At 42.5% G+C, this 19,117-nt stretch overlaps 2 protein-coding genes across 3 annotated transcripts in view; one reads left to right on the plus strand and one right to left on the minus strand.

The window, feature by feature from the left end:
• The window catches only part of synpra (synaptoporin a), a 68,690-nt gene extending 60,510 nt beyond the window's left edge, over positions 1 to 8,180 (minus strand). The window contains exons 1-2 of one of the 2 annotated variants that reach the window (XM_681491.10): positions 8,083 to 8,180; positions 7,894 to 7,959 (exon numbers count right to left, since the gene is read on the minus strand). In XM_681491.10, the coding sequence (XP_686583.4) occupies positions 7,894 to 7,959; positions 8,083 to 8,100 (84 nt within the window). In that variant the 5' untranslated portion in view covers positions 8,101 to 8,180. Of the gene's footprint in view, positions 1 to 7,809; positions 7,960 to 8,082 lie in introns of both variants that reach the window. The other variant, XM_073916662.1, reaches the window with a different exon arrangement.
• The window catches only part of LOC141376703 (uncharacterized), a 205,706-nt gene continuing 194,749 nt past the window's right edge, over positions 8,161 to 19,117 (plus strand). Inside the window, exons 1-2 of the mRNA XM_073917239.1 lie at positions 8,161 to 8,338; positions 12,616 to 15,321. Coding sequence (XP_073773340.1) covers positions 8,161 to 8,338; positions 12,616 to 14,111 — 1,674 coding nt within the window. The 3' untranslated portion in view covers positions 14,112 to 15,321. The remainder of the gene's footprint in view (positions 8,339 to 12,615; positions 15,322 to 19,117) is intronic.

Genomic DNA, 19,117 nt, shown 5'->3' on the forward strand with positions numbered 1-19,117 from the left:
AAGTCATTTGAAGTTTCTTTTATACAGAACAGGTCTATTAGTTAATAAACTAAATAGATGGCGGGTGCAATAGGCGGCGCAGTGGGTAGCACTGTCGCCTCACAGCTAGAATGTTGCTGGGTCGACCATTGGCTAGGTCAGTTGACATTTATGTGCAGAGTTTGCATGTTCTTCCTGTGTTTGCATGGGTTTCCTCCAGGTGCTCCTGTTTCCCTGACAAGTCCATAATCAAGGGCTAGCTAAGTCTGTAGTGTGTGTCCTGGTCCTCCAGGTTGGCGGTTAAGTGTTGAACTAATGACCCACCTCATAAAAATAAGATGTTACGAAACACCAATATCGTGCGGCTAAATATCAACTTCAATATAAAATATAAAACTTATGATATTAAAAGTAAGTAAGTATGTTATGTTGTATGTATGTTGTACATGTGTTATGTTGTAAGAATGGCATGTTATTTATGTCTCTACATGGTTATGCATTTTTATTTATCTTCTCTTTGTATATCACGCATGTTGGATTTCTTCTCCAATCAAACTAGTGAGTTCACTCACACCTGTGCTGTAAGTGCATATGTTGGAAAATATAATATGTCACGTCATTCATAAATTTTCTTTTCTGCTTTAATCTGGGGTCGCCACAACGGAATGAACCGCCAACTTTTCCAGCATATGTTTTACGCAGCGGATGCCCTTCCGGCTGCAACCCATCACTAGGGAACATCAATACACACTCATTCACACACATACACTAAGATCAATTTTAGCATACCTAATTCACATATACCACATGTCTTTGGACATGTTGGGGAAACCGGAGCACCTGGAGGAAACCTATGCGAACACGGGGAGAACATGCAAATATGTCACTTCAACTAGACGCATATCAGAAAAATATACCTGCATGGTATCCATCCAAGTCTATGTGATTTGTTTCAATCTCAAGACTTCTGCCAGATGCTACAGATGCACATCTCTCATCATAAACGGGCGGACTGGCCATCTGGCAGACCGGGCAGTTACCCGCTGGGCCGACATACTTTTTGGGCCGGGCTGATCATCTTCTTATGATCTGATCGGCCCATAAAACACTTAGCAGACTATCATGTTTTGTCTGCCTAAGTGATTGACGATCCTGTGAGCTGTGACGCTCTGAAAGTAAGAAGTTTCTTTTCCAGACAGAGCGGCCCATGTGACACAATCTGCAGCCCATTGGTTCTTTTCTTTATTGACATTGGGCTGACCCAATCACAAACTTCTATTTTGGGCTCTGTGTAAGCGTGCAAGGTAGGCATTATATCCCTGGCAATGTCTGACACTGGCGCTTACACATTGTAAAAGCCCTGCCAGGCACGAAAGCTTGACAGGCGTAGCAACAGTAACAAAGGAGGACGGGGGTTAGCGAAGAGTCAATTCAATAGCATTTGTTTTCCTAACTTCTATTTAAGTAAAATTAAACAGCTTTTTTGCTCTGTGCTCTCTCTATAAACCGTATGAGTCATTAAACGTTTGATGTATCAAGTAGACTAAAATAATCATAAATCAGAGCACCCCTTTCCTGCCAAGCTTATTGCAGATTAAATTAAACAAATGTTTGAAATTCTTTGTGTTAATTGACAGCTATTTAAACACAATACTTGAATTAGTATGTGTGTGTGAGTGAGAGAGTAAGAATATGCTTATGATTAGGGCTGAACTGGGACAAAAAATCAGCCCTGGCATTTTGGGCCAGAGTGGCCCACTACATCAATCAAAATGCTCCCCATCCACAGGGAGAACATGCAAACTTCACATAGAAATGCCAACTGATCCAGCCAGAGCTCGAACCAGTGCACTTCTTTCTGTGAGGTGATCCTGCTACCCACTGTGCTACCGTGACGCCTTTGTATTAAGTTATTTTAGTTTTTGTTATTTGCCTAGAGTTATTCTACCTGTATTTCTTTGTGTTTTCTTCTTGTCCCTTTGTATTCCCCATGTCTGTCCTGACTTGTCCTGCCCTGACACATGTGAGTCCCTGACTGCTATCTGCTGTCCTAATACAGAGATTGTCATTCTCTGTTCTCTGCTGTGCGTCTTTAGGTCTCCACCACCTTCTGCCTAGTCTGGTATTTTTTTTCTTTCGCAGTCCTCCAGCTTGTAATCTTCTGTGGCTGGTGTCAGCGGTCATTCAGGGCTGTTCTGCACTACTTTTCCCTATTGTTGGACTTTGACTGTTTACCTCATCTGTCAAAAAAAAAAAAAAAACCTCCTATTTTCCTATTTAATCTAATCACTCTATAATAAAAACACTGTCCTTGGGAACATTTGGTCAATCTCATGTTTTAATATGCAAATGCAAAATAAAGAATATTTTACAATGTTTTCACTGTGAGTATACATCAAATGCTAAACTAAACATATGGAAGCATTCATTCATTCATTTTCTTTTCGGCTTTGTCCCTTTATTCATCAGGGGTTGCCACAGCGGAATGAACTGCCAACTTATCCAGCATATGTTTCACACAGCGGTTGCACTTCCAGCTGCAACCCATCACTGGAAAACATCAACACACTCATACGCTATGGACAATTTAGCTTACCCAATTCACCTATAAAAACATATCAATAAACCGGAGCACCCGTAGTACATGGGATAGGAAACTCCACACAGAAATGCCAACTGACCCAGCCGAGACTTGAACCAGTGACCTTCTTGCTGTAAGGCAATCATGCTACCCGCTGCGCCACAAAAGCGTAGCAGATATATTATTTTGCATATTTTATATGGGTCATTGGTCTCATTGAGTCATCTCATTTCAACAGCTTAAGAATTGGTTAATTATCACAAATAATAGCTTTTGAGAGAATGAGAGAGAGATGAGGGAGAGAGCAAATTTCAAGAGGAAGGCTGTGTAGGAATCACTGTGTTTAAAAAAATGGCAGAGTGGAAACTGTAGAGGAGGAGACAAAACCAAAGACCTGCCGAGAGAGAGATACACACAAAAAGACAGAAAGAAAAGCCACTGTGTGACCAAAAGTGATTAGGACTGCATGTTTCCCCTGTGATAAGCTTTTTTTTTTCAGAGGACACTTCAAATGGAGAGCGTGGAGATTAATTTCCTCAGGAGAAGATGCATCACATCCTCCAATCCCCCAGCATTCAATTGCAATAATTATCCAAAATGGCGTTGCCACTTATGGCAGCCTCACATTTGCATTGCTCAGAGTAGTTTGTGGATGATGAAATAATTGTTTTAATTTCCTCCTCTCCATACATTTAGAGTACGGAAAAGGGTCTGGAAGAGTACTTGACCTTTTGACTTTGACCAGTTAGTTTCGTGAGAACAGCTGAAGATACAAATACTTTTTCTGATAAAAAAAAAAAAAAAAAAATATATATATATATATATATATATATATATATATATATATATATATATATATATATATATATATATATATATATATGTAAAGTAACACATTATTCATTTGACCAGCATTTTTTGTTTTACGACCTGTCTTATATGCATATGTACATTTCACCAAGACGATGCAAAACCACATTTTGCACACATTACAAATTCCTGTATGTGGAGGAATAGAATACAGATACTTGACTGGCCTGTCTGCAGTCCGGACCTGTTTCCAATAGAGAATGTGTAGCACATTTTGAAGCACAACATGCAGCAACGAAGGCTCTATACTGCTGCCCATCGTATGACTTGTTTGCAGGAAGAATGGGACAAAATTACATCCATAACTCTTAATTACTTGTCTATATCTATATCTATATACATTGCAATTTTGATCTTATCTAATGTGACTTGCATTGCATTCAAAATACAAATTTACATTTCTATTCTATTCTATTTTTTCCAAAGTGCCATTTATTGCATACAATATATATACTTCTATTTTACCACTATATTCTATATTTACAGCAAATGCTACTGTCCAAAGTGACATTGCATTCTGAGGATATTTACATTTTCTTTTGTATTATTTAAATTCTGTTTTTACATTTATGCATTTGGCTTAAGCTTTTAAGGTACACATTACCATTTCTATTCTATTCTATTCTATTCTATTCTATTCTATTCTATTCTATTCTATTCTATAATGTTCTATAATTTTCTACATTTGCACAGGCTTTTATCTTTTTGTCCTTGCATTTAAGGTACACCATTAATGCTTTATCAGTTCTGTTCAGACGTATTCTTTTTTTTTAACAAAATTCTATTGTTTTCTGATTTTACATATATACATATTTGCAAATGCTAACAGTGCAGTCAGTGTACACATTTACATTTTAATAATTTGTATTCTATTTTGTTCGATTATTATGCATTTGACAGAAAGCTTTCATACAAAGTGACTTGCACAGTATTGAAGTTACATATTTACATGTTATATGTTTAGCAGTTCTGTTCTATTCTATTCTATTCTATTCTATTCTATTCTATTCTATTCTATTCCATGCTTTTAAAATATATTTCTATTTAAAATAACACTGCATTCAAGGTACACTTTTAAATTTTTTTAGTTAATTTCAACTCTGTTGAAGTTATGTTCAGTTCTATTGCAGTCTATACTGTATTTACATTTCTGCATTTGACAGATGCTTTTTGCAGAGTTACTTTCATCGCAGTCAACATAGACATTCACATTTTTTAGAAGCTCAGTTCAGTTTACTCATACTCTATCCTATTTTTTCCCATTCTATTTACATAAATGTATATTTTCATCTATGCTTTTGGCAAAGACTTACAGCCAAAGTGACTTACGTTATATTACATTACATTAAGTATTCTATTCTATTCTATTCTATTCTATTCTATTTTATTCTATTCTATTTCACATTTACATTTATGCCTTTTGCAAAGCATTCATTCTAAGTGCTTTACATTGCATTCAAGTTACTCATTTACATTTTTTTATCAGTTCCTCTCTGTTCTATAATCTAGGCAACAAGTAATGATGTTAATAAAAAAACAGGCTGCAAAAATTTGACATTCCAAATAGGTTTTCAAGGCAAGATAAATCAGACTACATTAATCAGAGTTTTACAAATGTCTTGCCATGTTGTAATGATAGCATCTCATTTTACAAGACAATTTCCTAATTGTTTCTGGAAATCCTGAAGTGTCGTGCAAAGGGTCTGATGTTAGCCACATATCAGCAGTAGCACTCCAGAGAGACTTACAGATGGACACACATGCACAGAAGCTGGAAATGTCCTCAGAGATCAGTTACGTTCTGGGTCTCATCAACCAGATTATGTCAGAGCACCAGAGTATGACACTATGGCAAGTCCAACACACACTTTCCTAACCCACAATCATCAGATGGCCGTAGGAAAACACAATTTAGCTTATTTTTTCTTCTTCTTTACACTAGAGGCTACAATTAGTGGCAGGATTGTAATTTCTGGTGAAATCAGACCAATGGGTTACATTTGAAAATCATACCTTCAACCCTATTATACTGACTTTTAGCCACCCCAAATGAGTTTAGATGATTGTAATGTATCAAGCAAGATGTTCATAATTACTTAATCAGTGTTTATAGGCTACATCAAGTATAAAGCAAGTGACACGTTATGCAAACAAACATGTCTCTCTCTCTGTACATAGTTTATTATATTGGCTTCAGTGCACCAGATTAAGCTAAAACAGAACACATTTCAAAGCAAGTGATGTATTTACATGTATTTACACATCTGTTTATACACACAAGCTCTTATGCATAGACAGAACACACGAGGAAAAAATAAAAAGGTCAATTGCAATGCTTTTACTATAATGTCATTATATTATTTATTTATTTATAGTTTGCTCAGAAATCAGGTTTGGAAGGCATATTCAAAAATAAAGTGATAAAGAGCAAAACCAATGAACTGAACCGGCTGCTGGTGCATTATATAAGCATGTTCCTCTGTTCATATGCAATTAATCATGACATAAAAATATCTCACTTGCACTAATAAGGAGTAATTTACATGTTTACAGTTATGCAAAACTTAAATATGCACGATATTCGGTAAACATGCCCATTTCCAATGCTTCTTACAGGCTAATAGAAATGCGCAAATGGATTAAGGGTCCTATAGTAAACATGCATGGCTGTAGTACATTTACTTATTAAAACAGCACGTGATGGTAAAAACGAAACGATAGTAAAAAAAAAAAAAAAAAACAGTCTCTCCTGCACATGCCTGGACCAAGTTTATCGAGAAAAGTAAAGGAAAGAGTTACAGAAAAGGTGAGAGGAAAAACCGCGTGCTTTAAAGAGCCCATATTATACATGAAATAGGGTCATATCCTGGTTGTAAGGGTCTCCAACAACAGTCTAATATGCATGCAAGGTCAAAAAACACTTTCATGGTCTTATAATCTGCATTTATTTTTAGCTAATTATCCCAGCGACTCCTGTATGAATCGTCCAGTGATTCATTTGTTCCCAAACCCCTCCTTAGCGCGGAGCTAATCTGCGCTGATTGGACCGATGACAGTCTGTCGTGATTGGTCGACTGCCTTCAGTCAGAGAGGGAAATGGCCAATAGCTAATCAGCAATTTAAAAAGTAATCACAGTTCATACACGCTCGATAGTGTAGGCGTGGAGTTTAGCTGCCACACTATGGCGAGTGGATAGTGCCACGGATAACCGAACGAAGGAGACAGTCGTGTACTCGCCATACCACACACACACAAAAACACACACACACCTCCGGATGACAACGCTCCCGCTTCCGCCCGCACCCGCCAGGTTTTAGCCTGAGAACCCGCTCCGTTTTCTGCCCGCCGCGCCCGGTCCCGCTAGAGCGGAGAACACAACCAAAAATCACCCAGTATACAGTCCAGACAGCCAAGTATAAACACACACACACAGCACAAAGCTCGTTCGTTCGTTCGTTCGTTCGCTCGCTCTCTCTCTCTCTCTCTCTCTCTCTCTCTCTCATACGCGCGCGTGCGCACTAACACACACACAAGCACCACGCAGACTCTCTTTCTAATTCGCATAGCAATATCCGTGATATTGCTAGACAGCCCGCTCCCGTCCCAAATTAAACCCGTTACCGACCGCTCCCGCGATTTATTCGGAAATTTATTCCCGCGGCTGTCCCCGCGCCAGATTTCTGCGGCGCGGGAATACATTTCCGAATAAATCGCGGGAGCAGAACTCTAGCACGGAGCTCCATAAACAAACAGCACGCGTCGCGTTTTTAACGTGACTTTGCACGCGATAAGATAATATATCCAGTTAACCTGATACAGTACACGCGGTTACAAGTAACAAATCACAACTAAATACATTTGCAAGCTAGAGTCAACGAGGCAACAACTTTAATCGCACGTACTTACACTTGAGAAATGGAAGAAACCCATCCTGACGTCCATCAGTTGCTCTTTACTGATCCTTCCTTTAACAAACTCAGATGAAGTATTCTTTGTAGCATGTAGCTTCCAGAAGTTTCCAACTGCTTGGCTATAATGCTGATGTTTCATCTTTGGGTAGAGACTCAATATAATGTCCATCTGCAGTGTTACTTCAATCGACCGGCATGTTTGTGTGCGTGTGTTTGTGGGTGTGCGTGTGTTTGTGTGTGTGTGTGTGTGTCTGGGTTACTGCGTCAGAGGGCGGGGCCTCAGGTTTGAAATCTCCCGGGTTTGCGCGTGCACGTGAATAACTTGGTTTCGTTCGTACGTCATGGCGAAACACCTAATGAGTCGGTATCAAGGCGACTCGTTCGAAGCACTATGAGTCGACTCTTTTATAGATGAATCAACCGTTTTAAACACTGTATTCTTACAGATTTAAGCCTTAGCTGGATACTTCACTTCACTTAGAGCTGTGTTACACACTACATGGAGGGGAATTTTCAAAAACCCATAATATGGGCTCTTTAAGCACACTTACCCATTCCAGAAGACGAATAAATCCCAAAGGTAATTTAAGCACTTGAAATGTCCCAAGTGACACAATCTGTAACACCAAACGAACATGATAACGCTATTTAATGTAGTTCAATTACACACACGTTTACACACATGTATCCCCAGTCTCCAATTTACTGTCAAATGTAAAACAACACTCTATTTATATTACCTGGTTAGCTGTTTCCATTTTGCTGTTTGAGGAAAACGCGCTTGTAAGTAGGATAGGTCAAGACCAAAACAACGCTAAATGAGTGATGTGCCAGAGTCGCAAGCGCAGAGCATGGAATCGGCTTTATTCGCGCCTCCAGACGGAAAGAGACGAGTGAGTTCGGCTGAAATCGTTTCTCAGTACGAGAAGATCCGAGACGTTTCCAACCAACCCTCTAGCTTCGTCAAAAATCGCTCCATTCTCGCGAAAAAAACGAGTGTGTTCGGCAAAAACCGTTGTTTTTTTTACGGAAAGAACCGAGCTTGTTTGGAATTGAGAGACGCTTTGGAGTTCCTTGGAGACAGGATTTGATTGGATTTGATCAAATGAACCGTAGCCGTTATGTTTTTCGTTATTGGACGATAGGATATTGCTTTCAAATTAGAATTTGTTTGGGCTATAAAACACCGCTTTGACAGTCCAAAATTCATTTTCTGACTGAAGTAGCAATCAAATATTAACAGAATAGCCTATTTTTAAAGTTAAAGAGATTAATCTAAATGGATTAGGCAACTATTACTCAAAATCAGTGTCTAGAGAAGCTTTTTTCTTGCTAGTAGCACGATTATTCCTTTTTGACAAGTGACAGTTTGCTGTTAATTCACTCACCCTTAGGCCGTTCAAGATGTAGGGGACTTTCTTTTCTTCAGCAGAACATTAAAGTTTTTGTTGCTGAATCTGTGGTGAATTCTGTCATTAATGAAGTAGGCAACTATTACTCAAACTCAGTGTCTAGAGAAGCTTTTTTTCTTGCTAGTAGCACGATTATACATTGTGGCTTATTCAGTTTCCCATTCAGTATTTTGTAGGGGTAGCTCTGTGCCCAGTGACATTTTCATAAAGCTCACTGAAGTGTGTAGAAACACTGTACTGATTCCAACTCAGCTACATTACATAATCATGATCTTCTTTAACTGACCAAGAAAGCCAGAGAATGAATCAAGATAATAATATGCAAGTATATATGCATAGTATGCAAGTCAGTGTGCATATATTTGCATATTTTAGGTGTACAGAAGCATTCACTGAAGAAAATAAAGGGAGAAAATCAGGGAACATAAAGATTAACGGAAATAAAATAAGCTTAATTCTTATAAATGTATAAATGTTAATTAATACTTGGCATATAAAACCATGCAGATATAGAAATACAATTGAAATCAAATCCCAGATGGCTGATGTAATTATTTATTTATTATTTTTTGCACACAACACACACATAAAGGACATACACCTAATTTCACTTAGATCATACGCTCCCTAAGGGACTCGCGCAGTCACTGAGAATGAGGGAAAAAAGACTTCAGGAAGTGCGAGTGTCAGAATGAAGCCTGCAGGGACATGAGCCTTGAAGAGCTTTTTAGGCACTGTTCATTTAAAGTTCGCTGTGTGTTTGTGTGTTCTTGCATTTAGATCTGCATTTGCCTGCAAGTCCAAGGTCAGATCTAGCCTGATCACTGTTCTTTCTGTTATTATGAGAAAGAGCCCAAACGTGCACACACAAACACACCTGATGCCATCTCAGCTGCTACCCTTTGTCTTCACCAGCACAAATAAAGAAATCAGCAAATGTCACAGAAGTGCGGTAATGTTGTTTTCACACAGACGTATTTGGTGATGCTGAAGAAGCACAAAGCGTATTGTTTAAAGGTTTGTAACACATACAGACAGGTGTCGACACTGATCACACCTTCAGACAGAGGAACACCTGGGTTCAGAAAGCTCTGGGGATGAACAGATAACAATGGCACACTCAGTGGACCAGTCACTCTGATTCTTGGCTAAATAGTAACTATAGTATATGCACATGCAAGTTCAGTTACTTTAATTAAGGGTACACAATCAACACAACTGTTATAATTTAAAGAATATAAAAAAAATGATTTAAAAGTCTCTATAATTTTTTATACACATTTAATTTGAGTTAATTTAGGTTTATTGGGAAATTAAGAAATGTTGATAAAATAAGTTAATGGCTTTTATTAATATATTTTATTTACAGTAAGGGTGCATGAGCACCAAAGCGTTTTTGCCCAAGGCAAGCATACATATTTTTGTTGCTTTTGTTGTGGAAAATTGTTCTGGATTGCAAAAACAAGTTTTTAAAAAAAATAGAGATGTCTGAAGTCTTTAAAGTTGCTAGGCAGAAGCATTTATTGTCACAGCAAACAGTAAAAATAGAGAGAATCGGCCTAAGGTCTGATAAGTATAGCCCCGTACCCTGATGAAATACACTTCTCTGTCTTAAAGGGGTGGTCCAGAGTGTATTTTAAGGCTTGGTTGTGTTTATAAAATGCAAAGCAATGTGTGCTCATGCTTCATTTATAGAAAATAATGTAATTTTTTCAATATATCTTACTTTGATTATATACAGCTACTTAACTAGCATAAAAACGATTGTCATATTTCCTAGTTCCTCCGAAAGCCCACCCACAAGAGGCTCTGCTTGGCTGGCTAACATATTGTGCTGTGATTTGCAGATCAGATCTACGTCACCAGGAAGCATCTCTGTTATAACATTACAGCACATCTGGCCACGCCCCTTCACTGTGCAGGGTGAATGCGCATAACCTGAAGAGTTTATGACATCATTTACCCAGATGTATTTTCTTGTAGTCTCCAAACTTTGTTCGCTGTAGGCTTTGCTAAGCTAAGTTTATAAAAGCCAATGTCTCCCTTTGCATTTAACTGTGAGCGTATGTCAGGGTTGGTGATGGGAAATGGGGAAAAAGGAGCGAGGACTCAAATGCAGGGAAATGGGATTTTATTAAATAATAAAAATAAAATAAAATGCAAAATAAACTACCCCGAGGGGGAAAACATTAACAAAACAAATACATACACATACAAACAGGACTGGGCAGACTGGCAAGGATGAGGACTGGAAACACAACAGGACTAGACTTCAAACGACGAAATGTGATGACGAACTGGCACAGGACAGCAAAAGTGAGGGGTATATAAACTGTAGAAGATTAACACACAAACAGGTGAACACAATTAACTAATAATGGGTTAACAAGGAGGGTGGGACAAGACAATAGACGGGAGAGCGCATGACACAGAGAGACAATACAAGCCATGCGCTCACATAACACAACAAGAACATGCAGCCAATGAGAGAACTCATTAACCGCATGTTCATGACAACAAACACAACACTGAAGCACACGACAAAAGCACGTGACCACAATGTAAACACAGAGCCACGTGCTTTGACAAGAGACGCAAGACACGAGCACATGATGAATGAAAACTCACCATGCGCTCACATATGCAGCATGCATGCTTCATCCCAGCGCCGACCAAAACCGAAACCAACAAGACTGAGACGCTGGGAATGAAACACCATGCTGCTGACAGACGAAAACACAAACACGAGTACAAGAGCCCACGCGTCTGAGGGACGCAGAGCGCGCACGCGGCCACGTCAAGCAGGAGCGCGCACACTCTGCGTACACCCATGACGGCGCGCGCACACAGAGACAGAAACAGGACCAGACATGAGTAGCGTCAAAGATCTGCCACCAAAACAAGAATTTACAAGATCAGAGTGGCAGAACCCTGACACTACCCCCCCCCAAAAGGGACGCCACCTGGCGTCCCTAAAGGGAACATCCAACAAGGTACAAGACCGACAAGAAACACCACAAGACAACAAAACAGGCAACATCAACAAACACAAGACAGGGAGGTGAACAGGCAAGACATGAAGGGGGGGAGGGAGGGGAGCCAAGTCAGACCCAACACGACAAACAAGGGAGGGATGGGAGGGCAAGACAAGGGAGGATCAGTCCAGGGTGGGACCGGAGGAACTGTCCAGGGTGGGTCCAGCGGGTCGAGAGCCCTAGCAGGGAACCAGGGTGGAGCCGGAGGGTCCGTCCAGGGTGGAGGAAAGGAACACCAGGGAGGGGCAGGAGGGACGACCCAGGGAGTGTCTATGAGGGGAAACAAGACCAGAGGTCTGTGGGGGGCCGGCAGGGCAAGGAGCCGGGCTGGGACCGGCAGGGCTAGACGTCTGGTAGGTGCCGGCAGGGAAAGGAGCCGGGCTGGGGACGGCAGGGCTAGACGTCTGGGTGGTGCCGGCAGGGAAAGACGTCTGGGTGGTGCCGGCAGGGCAAGGAGCCGGGCTGGGGCCGGCAGGGCAAGACGTCTGGTTGGGGCCGGCAGGGCAAAAAGCAGGGCTGGGGCCGGCAGGGCTAAACGTCTGGTAGGTGCCGGCAGGGAAAGGAGCCGGGCTGGGGCCGGCAGGGCTAGACGTCTGGGTGGTGCCGGCAGGGAAAGACGTCTGGGTGGTGCCGGCAGGGCAAGGAGCCGGGCTGGGGCCGGCTGGGCAAGACGTCTGGGTGGTGCCGGCAGGGCTAAACGTCTGGTAGGTGCCGGCAGGGCAAGGAGCCGGGCTGGGGCCGGCAGGGCTAGACGTCTGGTAGGTGCCGGCAGGGCAAGGAGCCGGGCTGGGACCGGCAGGGTTAGACGTCTGGTAGGTGCCGGCAGGGAAAGGAGCCGGGGTGGTGCCGGCAGGGCAAGGAGCCGGGCTGGGGCCGGCAGGGAAAGACGTCTGGGTGGTGCCGGCAGGGCAAGGAGCCGGACTGGGACCGGCACTGAGCGGTGCTCAGGGGCTGGAGCCGACACTGGAGGGCGCTCAGGGGCTGGAGCCGACACTGGAGGGCGCTCAGGGGCTGGAGCCGACACTGGAGGGCGCTCAGGGGCTGGAGCCGACACTGGAGGGCGCTCAGGGGCTGGAGCCGACACTGGAGGGCGCTCAGGGGCTGGAGCCGACACTGGAGGGCGCTCAGGGGCTGGAGCCGACACTGGAGGGCGCTCAGGGGCTGGAGCCGACACTGGAGGGCGCTCAGGGGCTGGAGCCGACACTGGAGGGCGCTCAGGGGCTGGAGCCGACACTGGAGGGCGCTCAGGGGCTGGAGCCGACACTGGAGGGCGCTCAGGGGCTGGAGCCGACACTGGAGGGCGCTCAGGGGCTGGAGCCGACACTGGAGGGCGCTCAGGGGCTGGAGCCGACACTGGAGGGCGCTCAGGGGCTGGAGCCGACACTGGAGGGCGCTCAGGGGCTGGAGCCGACACTGGAGGGCGCTCAGGGGCTGGAGCCGACACTGGAGGGCGCTCAGGGGCTGGAGCCGACACTGGAGGGCGCTCAGGGGCTGGAGCCGACACTGGAGGGCGCTCAGGGGCTGGAGCCGACACTGGAGGGCGCTCAGGGGCTGGAGCCGACACTGGAGGGCGCTCAGGGGCTGGAGCCGACACTGGAGGGCGCTCAGGGGCTGGAGCCGACACTGGAGGGCGCTCAGGGGCTGGAGCCGACACTGGAGGGCGCTCAGGGGCTGGAGCCGACACTGGAGGGCGCTCAGGGGCTGGAGCCGACACTGGAGGGCGCTCAGGGGCTGGAGCCGACACTGGAGGGCGCTCAGGGGCTGGAGCCGACACTGGAGGGCGCTCAGGGGCTGGAGCCGACACTGGAGGGCGCTCAGGGGCTGGAGCCGACACTGGAGGGCGCTCAGGGGCTGGAGCCGACACTGGAGGGCGCTCAGGGGCTGGAGCCGACACTGGAGGGCGCTCAGGGGCTGGAGCCGACACTGGAGGGCGCTCAGGGGCTGGAGCCGACACTGGAGGGCGCTCAGGGGCTGGAGCCGACACTGGAGGGCGCTCAGGGGCTGGAGCCGACACTGGAGGGCGCTCAGGGGCTGGAGCCGACACTGGAGGGCGCTCAGGGGCTGGAGCCGACACTGGAGGGCGCTCAGGGGCTGGAGCCGACACTGGAGGGCGCTCAGGGGCTGGAGCCGACACTGGAGGGCGCTCAGGGGCTGGAGCCGACACTGGAGGGCGCTCAGGGGCTGGAGCCGACACTGGGGGGCGCTCAGGGGCTGGAGCAACCCTCGCAGAAGAGGCCTTTCTTTTCCGCCTCCGCTTTTGGGTGCGGGTTAACCCTTGGGGGCTGGACATGGACCAGGAGATGGTGCTGGTGGTGGTGGTGAGAGGGGTCCATTCCCCCTCCAGGATCTCCCTCTCCATCCTCAGACAGGAATAGTCCACCACCTCCCAAAACGTCCATGTCCTGATATCACCCAGCTCCTCCCAATCGAATGGCTCATCCAATCCAGCCAGAAAGATGTGGATGAGGGTGGTCTCACTGAACCCAAGCCCCCGGACTGCCTCAAGAAGATCTTCGGCGTAGATGCCAAAGGGGCGATGGTTCTGCCTGTGAGACAGTCCTCTGGCTGGGGGTTGGTCGATGGGTCCTTCTTGCTGGGAGCAAGCTGGGCGCAGAAATAGTCCCATTTCCGCTGAGTCCTCTTTTTGGCCAGTTCGTACTGTCAGGGTTGGTGATGGGAAATGGGGAAAAAGGAGCGAGGACTCAAATGCAGGGAAATGGGATTTTATTAAATAATAAAAATAAAATAAAATGCAAAATAAACTACCCCGAGGGGGAAAACATTAACAAAACAAATACATACACATACAAACAGGACTGGGCAGACTGGCAAGGATGAGGACTGGAAACACAACAGGACTAGACTTCAAACGACGAAATGTGATGACGAACTGGCACAGGACAGCAAAAGTGAGGGGTATATAAACTGTAGAAGATTAACACACAAACAGGTGAACACAATTAACTAATAATGGGTTAACAAGGAGGGTGGGACAAGACAATAGACGGGAGAGCGCATGACACAGAGAGACAATACAAGCCATGCGCTCACATAACACAACAAGAACATGCAGCCAATGAGAGAACTCATTAACCGCATGTTCATGACAACAAACACAACACTGAAGCACACGACAAAAGCACGTGACCACAATGTAAACACCGAGCCACGTGCTTTGACAAGAGACGCAAGACACGAGCACATGATGAATGAAAACTCACCATGCGCTCACATATGCAGCATGCATGCTTCATCCCAGCGCCGACCAAAACCGAAACCAACAAGACTGAGACGCTGGGAATGAAACACCATGCTGCTGACAGACGAAAACACAAACACGAGTACAAGAGCCCACGCGTCTGAGGGACGCAGAGCGCGCACGCGGCCACGTCAAGCAGGAGCGCGCACACTCTGCGTACACCCATGACGGCGCGCGCACACAGAGACAGAAACAGGACCAGACATGAGTAGCGTCAAAGATCTGCCACCAAAACAAGAATTTACAAGATCAGAGTGGCAGAACCCTGACAGCGTATTACATTCAGAGTTGTTGTTTATGTTCACACAGCTACATTACACATCAACCAATGTTTAAAATATGATATTGTAGAGGACCACTCTTTAACACTCCATCCAAATTTACACATTAGCACGTCTAGTAGCTTCTCCACTGATTGGATCTCAGCTCTCCCAGGTGCTCCCTACCCATGTCCAGTTGAGTAATTTCTTTACCACTGATAGAAGTTTTTTAGGGATCCTACCCATGACCAGTTAAGGTACTTTCTTCCTACTTCAAATGTGGCAATTCAGCAAAAACAATGCTCCAAATATATCTTGTTCACTGTACATTGAGCAGTCAACTTTAAGCTCAGCTGAAGTCCACATGGCTAGTTTTAGGCTCATAGTTTTTTGGAAGTCATTGTAACTGAGCATGGGTGCAGGTGTGCATGAGCATTAGTCACGCATGAAACAGAACGCAAGTGCCCTTATAACCTTACTTCCATACATCTGTTCCCATTATGTTAATTACACATCCAGCTCTTTTAATTATTTTCCTGTTTCTGGCCGTGTTTGCAAAGTATCTTTCCATTTTAATCAGACTAGTCTGTTTAAACATGGCTTCTTCATAAAAGTATAAATGTCAGGCATACAAAGGTTGATAATAATAATCATATACAGGATGATAGTAAGGGTATGGCATAAAATAAAACATAGAAAACAAGGAATAATAATGAAGTCATCCAAATAAGCGTACAACTGAAAGTAGTAAAAATCAGAAATCCATCAATACGTCAATTAATTCCTCAATACTTTCAATGAGATCATCAAATTTTAGTTTTTTTTTTAGAATCCCAGCAGTGCCACATGGTGCTGGTTGTCCTAAATATTTATTATTATTCAGGTATTAAAAAAAAATTATTTATATAATAACTGTTATTCTTTACCGTCAAAAACATCTGTATTAAGTTTAGATTTTTTGAAGACAGTTTTGAACTTTCTATTCATCATGAGAAACAAAAACTAGCATGATATGAGCACAGTATAGCAGCTGACAGGTCTTTAAGTCATGCATCAAACACATCAAACAATAAACAATAAACACATGAAACTTTATTGCTTGCATTAATTAATGTGAAGGGCAGAAACTACATAAATGTACACAAATGTACAAAAGTTCCCCTTTCATCCGGCAACCACCAACCCAAGACTTCACTTTTGTCTTTTTGGTAAATATCCAATCAGAATTAATCTTGGTGTGTTTTGCAGAATGCACACACACACACATACATTTTAAAAATGATTGATCCATAGTAGACGCGGGATTTGATTAAAATATCATCCATATAGTCGTCTGTCTTATTAAACTACACTCAGAAATAAAGGTAAGAGAGCAGTCACCAGGATGGTACCTTTTCAAAAGGTACACGTTTGTACTTAAAGGGTCCATCCGCTTGTTAAGTGTTGACGTGTTATTAATATGTACCTTTTAGGTACAAATATGTACCTTTCGAAAAGGTACCACCCTAGTGACAGCTCTTGTATCTTTATTTCTGATGGTGTATAATAAAATGGCAACAGCTGAGAGAAAAAGAAGATTTACTTTTGAAAAAGACCGTAAACTGTATGGGGAGGAAAAATCTGATAAAAACAACAAATCTTATGTGAGTAAAGAGAGCCATGGGACTGAGTGATCATTTTACAAGATAACACATTATTATTTGCCACTTGTTTAATCAGCGCTATACAGCTTGAACATAAAAAAAAAAAATTAGTCGCCCCAATGAAATCTCAAGAATTGTGTTGATTCAGCTTATTTTAAATAATAAAAAAGCAAAATAAAAATAAATATAAATAATAAATAAGCAAAAAAATAAATATATATATATATATTGATTGCCGACACATAATTTTACATATTACTTATGATTTAAATAAACAATGCATATCTAATTTTTGGTCTTTAATGCAAAACCTATATTGCATATTTTAATTATTTTATTTGTATAAATAAATGCATGTATACAATATTTTAATTAAATTACACTTAAATTAAACCTAATATATCTTATTCAACTAAATCTAGAGTAGATTTAGTCAACTAAAATCTTCTGAAATTTAGACGACTAAAATCTTTTGAAACTAGACCAAAACTAAAATGATTCAGATGACTAAAATATGACTTAGAATAAAATGGAATTTTAGTCAAAAGACTAAGACTAAAACTAAACAAAATTTGCTGTCAAAATTAACACTGTTTGCAGGACTCTAAGTACAGCACCATACAGGGTGAGCTTCCAAGCAAACTGACCGTGGCGGAAAAGTTGTTCATGCAGAGATTAAAGGGTGAGGCGAACATGTTTGATTATAAATCACACACAGATTTAAGTCATTTGCAGTATTTATTCAGTTCTTTGGGAGGAATCGCACAGAGACAACCCTTTATACATTGATAATTTATCCCTGTAAACATTAGTAGTGCAAAAAGGAGGAACGTTTTTGCAGTTTCGCAAAAAAATGTAGCCCTGCTTATGTATTTACAATGAGCCTGTGTTGCATGATTCTGTGTAGGGCTGGGTGATTTGGCCTAAAAACAAAATCTCGATTAATTGAACATTTTAACTTAATTACGATTGATAAACTACTATTTAAATTATTTATTAAATGTTTTGCCCTTATAGTTCACTGACAAATTTTGTACAGTAAATACAGTATGCTCACAAATTACAAGTGAGAGATTTCTGAATGAAATGAAGGGTGCATTACTTGATTTTAAAATAATTGAAGGAAACACACACTATCTACTATCTATGATTATTTTTTGAACATCAACGTTGAACAACTGAAATGAAAACACAGTGCCTAAAACTTATGAAAAAATGAAAGTAAATAACTTGCAATTTTGGAAACATTTAGGAAATTATTGTCAGTGTTTTTCATATTAAACGTAGAAAATAAGCAGTTACGCTTCTGAATAAAATAACATAACTGTTGTATATCCTGTAAATAATATATTGAACAGTGTTATTCTGTAAATACATATTTTAATGTAAATAATAATTTTAATGTAATCTAAAATATACCATCTCAACCATCTAATCATCATCAATGTAGTGCTAAGTAAGGCTCAAGAATAGGTCCATCATCTGTGACTGCAAAGTAGCGACACAAATATAAATCTGCCTCAGCCTTTAACGGAGTGGGTTATAGTATAATATAAACTATTATACTAATAATAGTTTAGTGGTGCACATTTGCCCTCTTATCCTAAATCAGTAGAGCATTTTTTTTTATTTTGGCAGTATATTTTTGCCACAGGCCCCAATTATTTTCCAACCCTGACTTGCTAGTGCACTATATAATACGTAAATTAAGTTATGTAATGCTCTATTACTATGCTGCCTGAGGTACAGCAGTATTATCTGAATGTGTGGTGGCACGGTGCCACTCGTCACTCCTAATTTTTCTGCCTGCGAAGAGCCTGGATGTGGCATGACTGGCATCTGGAGTAAAGCTTGGCACAATAGCACAGACATAAGCCTCGGGAATCCATACGCATGGTGGAGCAACCTGGGGAACAATCAACATCATTCTGTCTCACACCAAGGAAAGATGGCAGTCGCTTAACCTGCACTGAGAGTCTGAGCGGCACATAACAATTACCACATGACTGGATCTCTTCCTCCAGTTGTGCCAACAGTTGCCACACTGAATAAGCCTGCAACTCCCACAGTAAAACCGGTTCAGGCTGCATCCAGACGCAGCACACCGAGGGATTCAGAGCAGCTCGATGAAGCATTAGCAAAACAGGAGGAAGAGAATCCGTGTAA

This window comes from Danio rerio, chromosome 11, assembly GCF_049306965.1.
Source record: "Danio rerio strain Tuebingen ecotype United States chromosome 11, GRCz12tu, whole genome shotgun sequence".
Taxonomy (NCBI): domain Eukaryota; kingdom Metazoa; phylum Chordata; class Actinopteri; order Cypriniformes; family Danionidae; genus Danio; species Danio rerio.